This window comes from Anarhichas minor, unplaced genomic scaffold, assembly GCF_050575085.1.
Source record: "Anarhichas minor isolate MPS153535 unplaced genomic scaffold, ASM5057508v1 ptg000021l, whole genome shotgun sequence".
Lineage (NCBI taxonomy): Eukaryota > Metazoa > Chordata > Actinopteri > Perciformes > Anarhichadidae > Anarhichas > Anarhichas minor.
In genome coordinates, this window is record NW_027466467.1 from 3,802,147 (window position 1) to 3,818,336 (window position 16,190).

General features: G+C 41.2%; 1 protein-coding gene and 1 long non-coding RNA gene across 2 annotated transcripts in view; one reads left to right on the forward strand and one right to left on the reverse strand.

The window, feature by feature from the left end:
- Window positions 1–9,500: 9,500 nt before the first annotated feature.
- The window catches only part of stab1 (stabilin 1), a 62,774-nt gene continuing 56,084 nt past the window's right edge, over window positions 9,501–16,190 (reverse strand). The window contains exons 66-70 of the mRNA XM_076096346.1: window positions 15,814–15,948; window positions 15,551–15,655; window positions 12,727–12,876; window positions 12,113–12,217; window positions 9,501–9,677 (exon numbers count right to left, since the gene is read on the reverse strand). Coding sequence (XP_075952461.1) covers window positions 9,609–9,677; window positions 12,113–12,217; window positions 12,727–12,876; window positions 15,551–15,655; window positions 15,814–15,948 — 564 coding nt within the window. The 3' untranslated portion in view covers window positions 9,501–9,608. The remainder of the gene's footprint in view (window positions 9,678–12,112; window positions 12,218–12,726; window positions 12,877–15,550; window positions 15,656–15,813; window positions 15,949–16,190) is intronic.
- LOC142954969 (uncharacterized) lies at window positions 13,101–14,876 on the forward strand. Its single transcript, XR_012955775.1, has 2 exons — window positions 13,101–13,166; window positions 13,801–14,876. It is a non-coding gene; the product is annotated as an uncharacterized LOC142954969 (long non-coding RNA).

The following is a 16,190-nucleotide window of genomic DNA, read 5'->3' on the forward strand; positions in this document are numbered from 1 at the left end:
AAGCTAGTTAGCATCAAGGATGAATGGAGGAGATGGTTGATGAAAACAATATAAAAGTGCACCTGACATGTTTACAGGCTGCATATTAACCACTTTCCCTCCATGAAGGAAGAGAAGAAAGACCATCTTCATACCGTGAGTTATATTTACACCCTCCCAGTCTTTCACATGCAGTGTAGTTATTGTTATGGAGGTTATTTGTATTAAATATAGTACACTTTTTGTATGTTGTGCTACATGGATGTTGAATTATCCGTATTTTTGCTTTTGATGTTGGCAATGATGGAAATGGACTTTAACTTTGATTTAAGTGTATTTACTCAAGTTACTTTGTTTATGTAAGATTCTGAGGTAATTGTACTTTACTTGAGTATTTCCATTTTCTGCTACTTCTACTTCTACTACAGTTAAAGAGAAATGTTGTACTTGACACTCGACAACATTTATTCGGCAGCTTTAGTTAATAGTTTCTACGCAGATTCAAATTAATAATACAAAATGGGTTAACCTGAGACTTTAGTTACTTTGCAGATTCAGACCAACAAATAAATATTAAATTATATATTTTGAGAATGAATAAATAGCCCACCCTTTTACCTCAAACAATATTTAAAAAATGTATTGAATTTCTGCCAATAGATCCCCCAAAATGCAACACACTGTACCTTTTTTACAGAATGAAGTCCAAATCTTTACACTACATTTAAATCTGTTAGATATTACATTAGTTTTAGTTCAAATATCAGTTAATGCCATCCCGCATTGTGTAAATCATCTTTAAAGTGAGCATAAATCTGTAGTCTACTACTAGCTATCCTGTGGTTTACTGGCTATTATTATGGCAGTTCATCTGAAGCTAGCCAGCTACTATAATTAGCTAATTTATCTTTGCAAATTAGTTAAAAACTGTCTATCTAACTTGTTTTGGAAACAAGAATCTTGTAAAAATGGTCTTAAATATGCACATAATGGCTACATACAGTACACGATGTTGTGCTAACAGGTTTGGTAAACCTGCTGAGCATAGTCTGAATTCACCACTAATTTATTCAAGATCTCGTAAAAACCAATCTGTAATCCTGCCTCCTACTTTTTTATTACAGTTGTTCACCATTTCCTCTCATACTTCTACAGTCATCATCAAATGAAATAAGATAGTTTATTAATCAACCTGTACCTCCAGTTCCCTCAGGACCTTTGGTCCATAATGTTTCTTTGCTTCTGTTAATCAAAATAGGATTATTTAATTAAATAAATAAATACATTTATAAAAATAAATCCTGCTGATGTGAACATGTGTTACCAAGTTGAGGGCTGCAGGATCAACAAACCACTCGGCCCGTTCTGTGGGTGTAGTTTGTTGACGCTGAGGCGTAAAGTATCAGAGCTCTGAGCTCATCTGTCGGCTGTGGGAGGCGGAGCAGGTGGAGAACCAGATATCAAAGACAAAGAGGAAATAAGTGACATTTCTGTGTGTGTGTGTGTGTGTGTGTGTGTGTGTGTGTGTGTGTGTGTGTGTGTGTGTGTGTGTGTGTGTGTGTGTGTGTGTGTGTGTGTGTGTGTGTGTGTGTGTGTGTGTGTGTGTGTGTGTGGAGGGGGGAGGACACGTTGACGAAGCAAGATGCTCAGCTGGCTGTTTTTTGACCTTTTGACTCACAGCTGTTAACAGTTCTAATGAGTCACAGTACGAAAATGTCAAAATATCACTTAGAAACTTCTTCTTTGATGTAAATCTGTATGTGTAGTCTCTTCTCTCTCTTCCAACTGATCATAGTTTTTCCACAACAACGCTATACAAACGAAAATCCTGTTTCACCCTTGCCACAATTTTTCTGCTGCCTAAATTGGGTTTCACGTTGAGTTTATTTTCAAATGTAAGCTATTGAGAATGTATTTTTTCTCTCTGAGACTGAGCCAGTTGTCCGCTCCCATCTGTATTGTGTAGATTAGTAGGGTTTCCCCTCCATTAGCTTGGCATGGATGAAATTAATGAAAAATATGGTGTTGGATCAAGTTCAGGCAGGCGGCAACCTCCGGTTCTGAAAGTTTAAGCCGATGCAGAAGTGTACTCTACTTCTCTCTTGATTCATTACCTCAGTAAACATTGTAAACATGAGTTTATGGTCTCAATCTCTAGTTTCAAGTCTTCTTCAATACAGCATGATGTTCATTTAGTACATTATGGTCCCTTTAGAGCAGGGGTCTCAAACTCATCTCCACTCTGGGCCACATCAGCATCACGGTCGCCCTCAAAGGGCCGGTTGTAACTCTAAGACTGTGTAAATGTAACTACTGTCTCTGCATTTGATTATTGTTTATTCAAGTGTAAAAATATTGTACATGCAGTTATATCTCATAACTTCGACTATGGGGATATTTTTATTATCAAGTCAAACTTTTTTTTAAACATTTTTTTTTTTTTGCTGGCGGATTCGCGGGCCACATAAAATGACGTGGCGGGCCAGATTCGGCCCGCGGGCCTTGAGTTTGAGACCCCTGCTTTAGAGTCAAATAGACTATAAGGCAGGGGATGCTTTAGGGCGGGGCTACACGGTGATTCACAGATCGCTACCCCAGCCGTTTATGTCGTCTTCTTCCACAGTCCAAATATGGTCACCTCCGTTCACTCTTTGCAAAAAACAATATGGCGGTGGCTGTAATCCAAGGTGGCGACGGCCAAATGCCAAATTCGAGGCTTCAAAACATAGTATAGTACGTCATAAAAATTCCTGAAGAGTTCGGGGATCCAGAGACATTTTCTTTTTCTACTAGTCCTGTATCGTTGTCCCCACCACTCGTAGTCGCCATCTTTCTTACTCAGCTTTGTGGTCCACCAGTAGAAACTGACCCATGGTTGCGCTTGCATCACATCAGCAGCGTCTGTATTTTTGACTGTATTGAATATCCTACTGTTGAAGAATTCTTGGTCTATCAAGTCCACCAGCACACGAGCTTTGGCAAAGTTTGGACATTTGGAATCAGCCCCTAACACTGGTGTTTAACCAGGACTGAAATGTCATAAATTCAACCCAAACACTCAACATCTGGCTCTGCTCACTGCTTTATACAAACCAGCAGTAATAATTGACCTGCAGTGAGACTAAAGGTGTGACAGTGAGCTGTTTATTGACATGTTTGAGTCGTGTTTGTCTGAGTCGTGTATGACTGAGTCGTGTATGACTGAGTCGTGTATGACTGAGTCGTGTTTGACTGAGTCGTGTATGACTGAGTCGTGTATGACTGAGTCGTGTTTGACTGAGTCGTGTATGACTGAGTCGTGTATGACTGAGTCGTGTTTGACTGAGTCGTGTATGACTGAGTCGTGTATGACTGAGTCGTGTATGTCTGAGTCGTGTTTGTCTGAATCTAATATCTATTTTATGTTGCTGTGAAAGTATATCCTTCAAACAACTGTCACATCATGATAAAGTTATAATTTACCTTCGCTCAATGCACATTTTTTCTGATTGGAGCTTGAACGCATCATAATGTAACTCAATGCAACCTCCGTTAATGTTAGCTGTTTAGCTTTGTTTTCAGAAGTCTGATCCACGGCTTATTTTGGACTTTCTGTGCTGCTGTGTGCCGTAAAACCATCATGCAGCGGCAACACCTTTGTAAATCTGACCGGCAGAAATGGAAATATGCAAACGGTCGCCTGGTCACCGGTCAAGGTCAATCAGCTGACTATTGTCCGGTTTCGATTGGCAGCCAATCGATCGGTGCTTGATTGACAAACTGAATGCATGACCTCCAGATTTATCTTCAGGCCCTGCCGTGCTTGGTGTCAGCGTTGTTAATGCAAGTTCTGCCATTGGTCGTGTCTTGAGTCTGGTGATTTTGTATTTCAGTTCAATAAATTAGCTCTAGGAGGCTTCATCAGGTCCAGTCAAAGAGTGAGCGAGGTCAGGGCAGCTCTGGCTAGTCGCTGTCGATCAATTATGTGCGAACCAACGCAGAGGCCTGATCAGGGATGAGTCTTTGCTCACAGAGCTGACAGTTATTCTGGATCCTGGACTTTCTGCATGGTTAGTGTGTCCATGCCTGTTTTGGAGGAACAGTGTTTCTGTAGCTTTGATCTTTGAACTTTGGTATTGATCTGTAGACCGTGAAGTTCATGCTGACCCCAGAAGAGCAGCAGACTTTTGGTGTTTGTCACCTGTGCAGAGTTAAAGAACAGAGTCATTGGTCAACTTTACACATGGAGCTGAAAGCCACGTACCTCTCTCTCCAGCAGTTTTTGCAGGTTATTGACCATTTCCTACTAAAGGAACATATCCAGGAATATATGAACCTTTTTAAGGAACTCAGGATAGGATGCACCGATACTTTTTCAGAATTGAATAGCGAAAGATGAATATTTTTTTTCCTCTTGTTTGAATTGTGCCATGAATTACACGCATGATGTTTGTCAATTTAAAAGATAACTTTGCACGTCAAGAAAGCCGCAGTTTGTCATAAATTTGTTGTATCAATTAGTTTTGTGTGAAACAGATCAGTAAACTACATCTTTCGTTTTGCGCAATATACGTCACCAACACCAACATGGCAGTTACCTTGGTTGGCTAGCTAGCGAGCTAACTTAGCTTTACTCATCCACAATTGTAACGTTATCTTACCTAAAGTGTTTCATCGAGCTGCTATTTTCATCAGCCAGGAAACAAAAAAATGAACCAGACCTGTTGCTGGTGTGGGAACATCGTGGTACGAAACACTCAGGCGTCGTAGCTTCACAGAGAGACGTCACTTGCGCTACTTTTGGGTTTGTAGTCTTTCTAATGCCATATTTTTATATTTTATATTTTACTTGAAAACACTCATCAGTTTGGCACTATCACTAATGACATGCCTCCCACCAATTAATTTCCCTAGATGTATCAACAAATACTTTCTCCAGTAATACACTGAACAAGAACAAGAAGCTCTAGCTTCTAAAACCTTTATTACTCCAATTTGTCTTCAGATGCACAATGGAGACAAAACAGCACATTGGTTCATTAACGGAGAGAAAATGAAGGTGAAACGCACTTTTCATACATGAGGAAACAACAACGCATATTTCCAGCGACGTCTCTCAGATGTTTGAGATAAATGTAGTGAATCAATGAAAACTTCACAATTCTCCAAACAGACAATCCCCCGCGTGTTTTATATTCATTTCTGCTTTAGAACGTAACTGCCTTGAAAAAGGTTAATTTGTCTCCTCTATCTTGAGACTCGTGAGGAAGCTAACTTAGCATTACACTCTCGTCTTAATATTGATTCTAGCAGCACACAGTGCTTGTTTGCTGTCTGTGTTTGACCAATCAGCGACGTTCAACCCTGCAGACTCTGCACCGATAGTTCCTGAACCATCAGGAAGAACTAATCCACATAGGGACTTTTTTTTACAGCAACAGGAACTATGGCAGAGGAACTAAATTTAGCCCCTGTCCTCTGATCAAAAGTTAGGTGAAGTTCCTCAAAAGGTTCTTGGTCCTCTGCCAACGAAGGTATTAGTTCCTATTCAAAGTTCCTGGCACTATTTGGTCAAAAAGGGTCTTGCAGTATGTTCACACGAGTGAAATATATGATAGAGTTGATTTTCAGTGGAGTAAGCAGAATGCAGAATGCATCCCGTAGAAAGTGAATAGAAGTGGAATGAACATTCCCATTTTAAATCAACGTAGCAGGACGGTCAGGGAGGTGGCCGTTACTGTGTACCGTTGCCATTGTGTCTGTTGTAGCAGGTTATCTTCCGTATAAACTAAACTGACTTATTGCAAGTCAAGGACTCACTGAGGTGAGGTTTTTGTGAATGAGTCAAATTAAACTACTTAATGCTTTATCTACACACTCTTGTCGCAGCGAAGGAAAGCACATTGCTGTTGTCAGATGAGTGACAACTTTTGATCGACTCATTTTTTGTAACCAGTGTAGCATTAGAGCATGGTGGAATTGGCAAGCTAGCTCGCTGGCAGTTGGCTAGTTAGCTAGCATGTTAAGTCCACCATGCTTTAATGCTACACTGGTTACAATATGAACCGAACAGCGTGGTGGTAGGTCCAACGTTCCCTCCGCCTCACTCCTCGTCGCTCCGGAGAAGAACAAGCTAAGTTTAACCTTTCTCATCTTCTTCCTGTCACACTGCTGGGCACTTTTTGAGTATCGGTACATGAAGGTTATTTCGATGTTCGATGATGAATGGCATTTTGCTGCGTCTCCAGTGTTTGAATCCTTAGACCTTCAGTGATGCCTTTTGCTCTTTACGTCCCATTCTCATTTACAGACTCAAGTCCTGGAGACACAACAGGATCCTCTCTGACCCACAGGACTCTTGTTTGACAGCCCTTGCAGAATAGACACACAGTTGTCAACTCCACTCTACTCAACTACAGTAATTAAAGAAAAGTAGACCGCTTCTTCGCTCTCTACACCAGAACTCAAACGATCCACCAGGACTATAAGAAACACAAGGCATGAACTAAAGGTCATACACGGCATAGTGTCACTGGGAGAAAATAGCTGCCCAATCGGAGTGTAATCGCTTTCTTAATCGGCAAGTTTCACCCCCAGTTCACACATAGAGACTCAAACACCTGAGACGTGACAGGATGTCGTTCATTTTTAACTGAACCACCCTCCACTACTACTCAAATGCTCCAACGTCATCCATCAGCAGAAGTTGAAAAAAGGTTCAACGTTATGCAGATGTTCTCTGTCAGGCGGAAACAACATCGTGGTGACCGAGCAGCTCGTAAAGCTAAACCACAGTTGTTTTTTTTCTACATTTTATTTGAATTTCTTTAACGTAGTCGAGTGGAGTAGAAAAGTCAACGGCTTCACAACTGCACCTTTTAGCGAGCTACCAAGACTTGAATAAGAAAAAAACCCGACTTTGTTCTGCACCAGTATCGGCAACGTTTAGAAAATACCTGCACAAAGAGACCGACTCTTTTGTAATTGTGAACGTTTAAAAAAAAAAAAGGAGCTCTTCGGTTTCCTCTCCACAGGAACCAGCTGCCACTTTCAGCTCTTTGAACTTCAGCGTTTGGCTCGGCCAAAACATCCGAGCTGATCAGGATGTTTCATCAAACAGGATGTCGAACCTGTTTTTAAATGAGCTCTGCAGTGGCGGCTTTTAAGCCAGCCAGCCTGCAGCAATGGAGGTCAGGGTCTCCGATCTTCACCCCCCCCCCTCCCTTTTCTTCCCCCTCAGCGTCGCTTCTCAGTCAAAACCGTTTCCAAGCTGCTCTGCTCTGCAGGCAGCGCTGCCGCTCAGCTCTTTGTGTGTTGGGGGGAAGGGAGCTCAGCAGGCGAAGAAACAGTTGGAACAGTAACCTCCACGAGTGCTCGCTCTCCATTTTGGAAAACTCGTCACAGAAAGTCTAATCTCAATATGGCTTCAGTGTGTAATCACACTGCTTTCTGCTGAACTGTCCAACCAATAAACTGTCTGACAGCCTGGTGGACAGCAGAGGGAGGAGGCCAGGCTTGTTTTTGTGCACCTTGAATGTCGGCAGCAGAGAAGGAAAGCTATTTTAAAGTGAAGGTCTGCAGAGAGTGGAAGCGTTTGGGGTTTTTTCGGTGTGAGCCAGCGGTAGACGCAGCAGAATAACAACAATCTCTCTTTCTGCCCGGAGATACGAAACAGAGGAGAAGAAACAAACTGGCTCCTTCCCTCATAAACAACATGGCTGCTTTCACACACAAAACCTGAGTGATGAAAAAAAATATATAAATATAAATCTGCTGGCTGTGTGAACAAAACACATTTGTTCTGTTTAGACAGCCATGATGAAAAACACAAGTGTGAAAAGAACAGATGTGGAGGCCAACGACACATCAAATACAATCAGAGTGAAGACCGGAGCACATCTCTCAAAAACAATCTGTTCTGGCAACAAAGAAACGAAGAAGCAGCCAACAAAAATGACTTCATGTTTTTGTTTCGGCACATTAGCATGCTCAGATGGAGATTAGTCTTTGGCTTTAACAGCTGCTGAAGATGTTTCATTAAGAAAAACTGAACCCTGAAAACACCTTTGATTACTTTTACAAACAATCTTTTTCTGACGCTAGCAGCGTGTTGTCTCCATCACTTTGGTCCAGACTGAAATATCTCAACGACTATGTGATGGATTGATGTGATTTTTGTAGACATTCGTGGTGTCTGTGCAGAGAAGGGGTGTTGCGTCGCTCCCTCGCACGTGGTCGTCGTTCCGTTGCGTCGCTCCGTTCGCTCTGTTGCGTCGCTCCCTAGCACGGGGTCGCTGCGTCGCTCCCTAGCACGGGGTCGATGCGTCGCTCCCTAGCACGGGGTCGATGCGTCGCTCCCTCCCACGGGGTCGATGCGTCGCTCCCTCCCACGGGGTCGATGCGTCGCTCCCTCCCACGGGCCACGGGGTCGATGCGTCGCTCCCTCCCACGGGGTCGATGCGTCGCTCCCTCCCACGGGCCACGGGGTCGATGCGTCGCTCCCTCCCACGGGGACGTGAAGATACTTTACTATGACATTTTTATGCCCATTTTTTTTAATGGCCATACAATAACGTTTTTATGACATTAGCAATAGCTCAGGACAGGCAGTGGTATGTTGTGTTTAGCCCACTATACCTCAGCTAAGGGGCGATGAAGAAGAGGTCATCAAGTAGGACAAAATGACAGTTGTAGACCCATTCCAATTTAAAAGTTTTTATTTTTTGTCACTAACTAATGATGGTCATAATGAATCGGGCTGGGCTGGCTATCTACATATCGAGGCGGTTGTCATGGAACATCGGTTGGTATTAAATTTTTCCTCCCAGGCTAGCGTTATATTGATTCATGGCCATAATCTCACTTTTGATTTGAGCTCATTTTATAAGAACAAATATATTTTAATGACTTTATTTTTACTTTTTTGACATATACAAATAACTATACTATGATTTTTTTAATGACGTATAGCTTCTGACATTTAAATGACATACTACCCTAGGACTTTTTTTATAACTTTTTATGACTTTCTTGTGACATGCTATACTATGACTTTTAATGACTTTTTTCCCACACCTTTATGGCATAGCGTGAGTACTTATGGCTTTTGTTTTGGCTCTTTGTGACATAGTATATTACCACTTTCAATTACTTTTTTCATGGCATACTTATTTTTTTAGCATATTATGACTATGACATATAAAAGTAATTACAAGACTTTTCTATGACTTTTTTTACTACTTGTGACATAGTATACAATTACCTTATGACAGACTGTACTATGACTTTTTTACTTTACCACTAATTTCTGAATACATTTTTATGACCACTATTCTCTCTTTTTTTCTGTTAAGTGCTGAGCAGGAAGTGTTCAGTTGGTTTATCAAAGATTGTTTGCTGAAAACCAAACGGTCGATGTAAAACTAGGAGCTGAAAGAGGCTAAAACACATCACAGAACTGCAGAGTTGGTGACACACTTTCACATTGACAGAAACATTTGATCCATTGCTGATTTAAAAAAAAAAGAAATAGAGCATCTGGGTTAAGTTAATTGACTTTTATTTCTTATTTGAATACAGATGATCTGAGAAAAAGCTGAAACTAACAGGTTATTGTGGTATGTAAACAGACGGCTCCAGTTCTACTGGCTCTACTGGTCCAGGTCCAGAAGGTTCGGAGGTTCTTCAGGTTCTGCTGGCTCCAACCCCTGACCGGCCTCCTGTAAGGAATGAGAGAAAACTATCAAACCAAAAAACCAACCACACAAAACGTATGTGGAGAGAGAGCTGGGCCCCGTTCCTCGTACGTGGCTAACTTAGTTAGCCGGATACTTTTCAGGATAAGATGACGTAGATCAGGCTTTTCGGTTCCACGAAGCAAGTTCGGCAAAATCACCATGGCAACACATCCATAAGCTTGAACCTGCTCCGGGGCAGGCTAAGTGAGGGTAGCTGGATAAGCTGGTCACTCCCCCGGAAGAAATGGCAGCTCCTGTCATATACGGTAGTCTAATGCGCTTGCGCATATACTGGGGGTTATACGGGAGTTCCAGAAATGCATATAAAGTGAGACACACGGTGATCCATTAAAACCAGCTGAGCAAACTAAGAAGCCTCTATTGCATTAATGTGCAGCTCCCTTCCTCAGAGATCCCACTGATGAAGGAACGATATTAGTTAGATTAGCGTTTTATAGGGAGAGAGTTCTTTCACATCGCCAAGATCCGTTATCGCATCATGATGACTTCCTATACGAGCACTATCCATTCTGCCCACAAGGAATCATTTATTTACAGACCTTCTGGAGCCATACATTGAACACCACACGCTGCAGCCGAGCACTGACTGTCTCACACACTGGATGCAGCCTTGCGCTTTTTTGCGAGTGGTACATTTTTGTACAGTGTCGGCGATGCGGAGAACATCGGGAAAGCCGCTGCATGCCGTGCTGTTCGTAAAGTTTATTTGGCGCTTAATAAACTTATGGATGTGTTCATTACATTACCATGGCACATATTGACTCACCATTCTGAATAATGTGTTTGTGCTTATAGTGTTTACTTGCTCCCATGTCCTCTCGATGGCTGCGTTGCATACATGGGGGTTAAAAGCACTCATAATGATATGACAGTGTTATTAGTACACCAGCATATCATTACTGTAGAAAATGATTAAGGTGGACTCATGATAAGAATAGAGAGAATCACACACCATTTCTTTTCACTGCTTCAATTGATTGAATTTCTGATTATGAATAATACATACACACTGATCCGCCCATACACAGATTCAAACTCCTAGTTCTATATGGTAATCTACACAGACATGTATATACACATATATAGTAGGCTACATGATACATACGCGCATACAGTACATATATCCTCATATTAATGAGTATCAATTAGATACTCTTTGGGCTTGTTTTATCTACTTATTCTGAAAGAGTTGAGATAATTATTTTCGCTATATATCATTGGATGATAAGAATCATCCAATGAGCCATTAAGCCTACTGCCAGCAGTCACATTTAAAGACATATAATCTGATTGATTGGGGTGATGAGGCATTAAAATTAGCCGATACATTTCCCAACACTTACAGCATTTAACTTGTCTGTGATATTTTGCGTGCTTCTTGTCTAGCCCTCGCAGCGGTGGCGGTGTTAGATTTAGCCGTGATTATGGTCTTGAATTCCTCATATGCGTTCATGATCATCTCCTGCTCGTCAGCGGAGTAAAAAGAGCCTCTTTCTTTGAGTTTATTTAACATTGTACTGTTAGAAAATCATGGTTTCGGTGATCGACGCTTCCCCCTTTTGACGTAGGACGGGCACGCGCAATTATCCTGATCGTCTGGGTCGAATTAACGAGACTGTTTGAGAGCGGATCAGCCTTGGAGAAACCGACATAGCCTGACATCAATCATCTCGTTAATTTAGGCTGGCTAATAGGGCATTTGATCGACTTTGCTGAACCACGTACGAGGAATGGGGCCCTGGTCATAAAGTGAATATTTATGGACATTCCCAGATTCACCCCCTCAGGCTGTTCAAGGATCGTAACTCAAAGTGGAGGCCAGAAGTTTAAAAGATGGGCTGACTTTTGACCTTTTATAGTTTCATAGAGAGGTTATGACCTCTCGGGATGCTGGAATCAGAACGCCAGACCGGGGTTTAAACTACAGGATGTGATTGTTTGAAAGTGTGGAAATAACCTGCTAAAGGATGGAAAACAACAGTCAGGTGCCCATATGAACACCGAACAGGTTATTCCTGCTGTGATCGTTACTCCTGTTTGTACCGGAGATCCCTTCCTGATGCACTGCAAATATAAGTGATGGATGATGAAATCCTCACTCTTTGTTTTGTGTTAAAATGAAGTAACTGTGACGGCACTGTGGTGACAGATACAAACACACATTTTCTTTAGGTTACTTAGAAATATGAAAGCTGGATTCCTACTGGTTACCTTGTGATTGTCGTGAAAAGGATAAAATAGTTGCTGCCTTGATTACTTCGCAGATTTGTAAAATCCTGTCTTGTAGTCTTATAAACCGCTGTGCCGAGTCTCTGTTGTACAAACTGGACTTTAGACCAGATCCTCAGGGGTTTAGTTTAAGAACCAGCGAGCAGCTCTCTGATTGGTCGACTCACCTCAAACGGCTCGCTGAAGGCTCTGGAGCCGCTGTACAGAGGGTTGGGGATGGAGACCAGCGTGGGCTTCGTCCTGCCGCCCGGCGCATCGTCCTCATCCTCGTCCTGTCACAGAGGAAACAAATGAATCAGACATTTGTAACGTAGCATCACTCAATGAAACATCACGCAGTGTTTCAGGCTCCGATGTGTGAAGGTGTCCATTAAGCAGCTTGTAAGACATTTTAACGTCCAGGTCTAAACTGTGATACACTTGAAGTCATAGTTTGTTGTTTTTACGTTTTTGTAATTTCAGTGTGTATGTATTTTAAATGTATTATACTATATTGATCCCGTTAAGGGGGAAATTTGTCTCTGCATTTGTATATAGGGAGCAGTGGGCTGCCAATGACAGGCGCCCGGGGAGCCGTTAGGTGTTCAGTGTCTTGCTCAGGGACACTTCGACACATGACACGTTCCAGTCAAGGATCGAACCGTTCTGCCACTGAACGTTTGTGTATTTATTTAATTGTTACAGAAACTCTTCTCCGTCTGACTTTGAAGTTTACGGCTGTGAGATTCGTCTGTTACTCTTTTACACAATGTGTGTGTGTGTGTGTGTGTGTGTCTCTCACCCTAAAGTAGTGGAAGCGGAAGGCGTCCGTCTTGTGTTTGAAGACGTAGTAGCCGAGTGCAGCTAACACACACGCCAGCAACAACGACACCAAGATGGCCGACACTGTGCCGCTTGTGTGGGCGTGGCCTCGGGAAGCATGATGGGAGATCTGGAGACGACAGGTACGACAAACAAACACACAATCATTACTGTGATGTTCTTATACATGTAGTCAACTTTTCAATCCTCGTGAAAATTCAACCAATTAAAATGAATAATTGATGTTCACTATCCAATGGGTAGAGAAAGGGAACTGATCCTCCTGATGACTGACTCTGGCAGACATTTTGGTTTTTTCCTCACAGGAAGAAGAACCTGTTTACAGGATGTGGAGGAAAGCAAGATGGCCGCCAACATTTCTCATGTAAAATTACGTCATCAAAGCCTGAATGTTTCCAGGTTAGTGGAATGCAGAGTTGTTGTGAGGGTTTAGATCAGAGGTTCAGGGGAAAAGTGACTCTGACCTTTTTAAGACGTTTTTATGAAAAACTGACCTTTTTTGACATTCTGACTTTTTTACTTTTTTCATTAAATGATTGACTTTTTACATTACGTTTTTCGACAGACTATATTATGACTTTTGTTAGGATATTTTTCGACATACTACACTAACTATTTAGGAACATTTTTGAAATACTATACTGTGACTTTTTACTTTTGTATGAGTTTTTTCAACAACCCCATGATTAGTGTATCACTTTTCTTGACATAATAATTTTATACATATGAATTTGTATACACTTTGTCAACCCTAACTATGATTTTTTGTTAGACATTTTTTGACACTGTACTATGACTTTTTCCTCCTACTATACTTTGAATTTCTCTGACATGCTATATAGCATGCCTTTCTTTGGCATATCTATGACTTTTTTCATGACCTTTTTCGACATACTATACTATGAATTCTTCAGGACATTTTTGAAGATACTATATTATACACAGAGTGTTGGATTTCCCAAGAAATATTGACCAGTTCCTGTTTCTTTACAGTGGTAAATGGGAAGCTAATGTGCTTAATTCGTGTTCACAGCACCTTTTAAACGGAAAATGATATTCAGCGCCACTATCAGACTCATCATGGTGAAAAGATACAAGAACTTGCAAGGACAACTGAGACCAGAGAAATGAATTCATTGTTGGCAGGTTCGTCAAAAACAGCAGTTAGTTTTTAGTCGTAGCTGAGAGATCAGCGAGACATCTCAAGCTGTTCGTCTGTTTAGTAAATTAATTGTTATTTAACTGTGAATGTTTTCAGAATGTACTTAATTGGAGATGTTATTTATAGGTCAGTAATGGTTTAGCTCACTCGAGGGCTGTATGTGGCCCATTAACTAAAACGAGTTTGACACTCCTGTAAAATGTCCACAAGTCATAATGTGGAGAAGGTGAGGACAGGAAGTCATTCGGGGAGTAGAATAAATATTTAGCTAAAGGCTTTAGAGTAATCTGTTGTGATCTCGCCTCCATCATCTTCTTGTGTCCCGCATCATGAATATTGATTGGGTCGTGATGTTATCTCAAACTCGACTGATTGAATCTTCATTTCCTGAAAACTGGGCCAAGAAACTAAACGGAGCCATCTGCTCCGTGCCCACAGCTGTAGCTGTTGCCTAGCAACAACAGACGGAACATCTTATTTAGGAAGCGCTTGCAGAGTGGAGAGGGAACGGTTGTCACGGCGCCTCCTAGTGGCTGCACTCAGAACTGCAGCAGTTCGCGACGCCGCAAACATTTCATGTCGTTGAGAGACAGTTTAGGACGTCAAAAAAAGTTGGCGAAGGTTTTTATTGCACGAACAGTAACGAGCGTAGCCGTCGTCAACTCAAGGTCGCTTCATCTGGTTCACTTCAGTGTTTGAGACTTCACTCTGTGTGTGTGTGTCAGCCCCGACACAGATCAGAGGAGATGCTCTCTGCAGTGTGATAATAAATTACACCAAAACGTTAAAAAGTACAGATAAAAACACAGATATGATCCCATCCCTACATGACACACTGAATTGATGCTACATATCAGTACAGCACAAGAAGAGGTACATTTCCATCTGCATGTTTTTACATTTTAAATGTATTTGTCAATTAATAAAACAAAATAAATATTAAAAAATATCTCATTTCACAATTTTTATTTATTTATTAATGAATGATTCACTGAGGTGGAAGGAATTGATTAATTGATGAAAGTGCCAATCAAGACAGATTTCGGGGGTTTCCCACTTTCTTAAATATTGGACATTTGTTTTGTACTTTAAATTTTTCAGCTTTTTTTGAAAGGTGGAAGCATTTACATTTAGACTGGAGCTTTGTCTGTAATTCCTCTATTCGTGATTCTGTTCCTGTTATTTCATTTTTATTTTGTTAACTATAAACGGTAACATGTATGCTAAGCTAACCTTCCATGTATAAATAAAGGTTGAATTAGTTAAATTTCAAATTACTGTTCACAGGTTTCAACACATTAGACATCTATATATAAAAGGATTGTGTGTCAGTCGATTGGACATTCTGAGCCTCAGTTATTAAAAATAAATTTGATGAACTGTGTCTCAATTGGGTTTTTGTTACCTTTGTGATTTAAAATTTTGGCACTACAGTTCCCATAATGCTTTAGGCAATGTCAACAGGAAGTGTATCGTCATTATCTGTGAGCTTTATATTTCAATGGATCTGCACCATTAAAAACGTCGATGCTGCATAATGACAGATGACATAATGGTTCAGAATCAGCGGTAGAAGTTATACTAATAGTGAGCAGCTCTGGGTTAAACCATGTTCACTCACCGGTGCGGGGGGCGCTGTCAGCGGGGCCTCGATGACATGGATGATCCCGTTTACAGCAGGAATGTCCCACTCCAGCAGCATCCGCCGGTTCACAAGCTTAAAGCTCTGATCATTAAGAAGAATAACCAAGACACAAAATCAATAAACTTTAGTCAATAAACATTGAAGATTGTTTACTTTTATTTCTGTGTTTAGATTCATGAACCTAAGAGGTAGGTGTGTGTGTGTGTGTGTGTGTGTGTGTGTGTGTGTGTGTTTCTGACCTCGTTTTTGCCGTGGGTAACATTCAGGTTGAATCCAAGCCTGGATATGATGACTTCCTGGTGTTTCAGATCCTTAAATGGTCGAATGCTGTGATTGGTTGTGATGTGATACTCGAGATCTCTACCAGACAGAGTCTGAGAGACACACACACACACAGACAGACAGACAGACAGTAGAAACAGATTAGATTTCAGTCACAGCTCCGTCAGTTGGAACCTGCTGGTATTCTGATTGAATTCATTTAGTTCTAAAGGTTAATACATGTGTTGGTGTGGATCTGTCCATTTCTTAAAAAATCCAAGCATATAGTTGATATGCTTCAATAACACTCTGTGGTCCATGTTCTTTGTTTTTAGAATGAATTTAAAATTTGAAA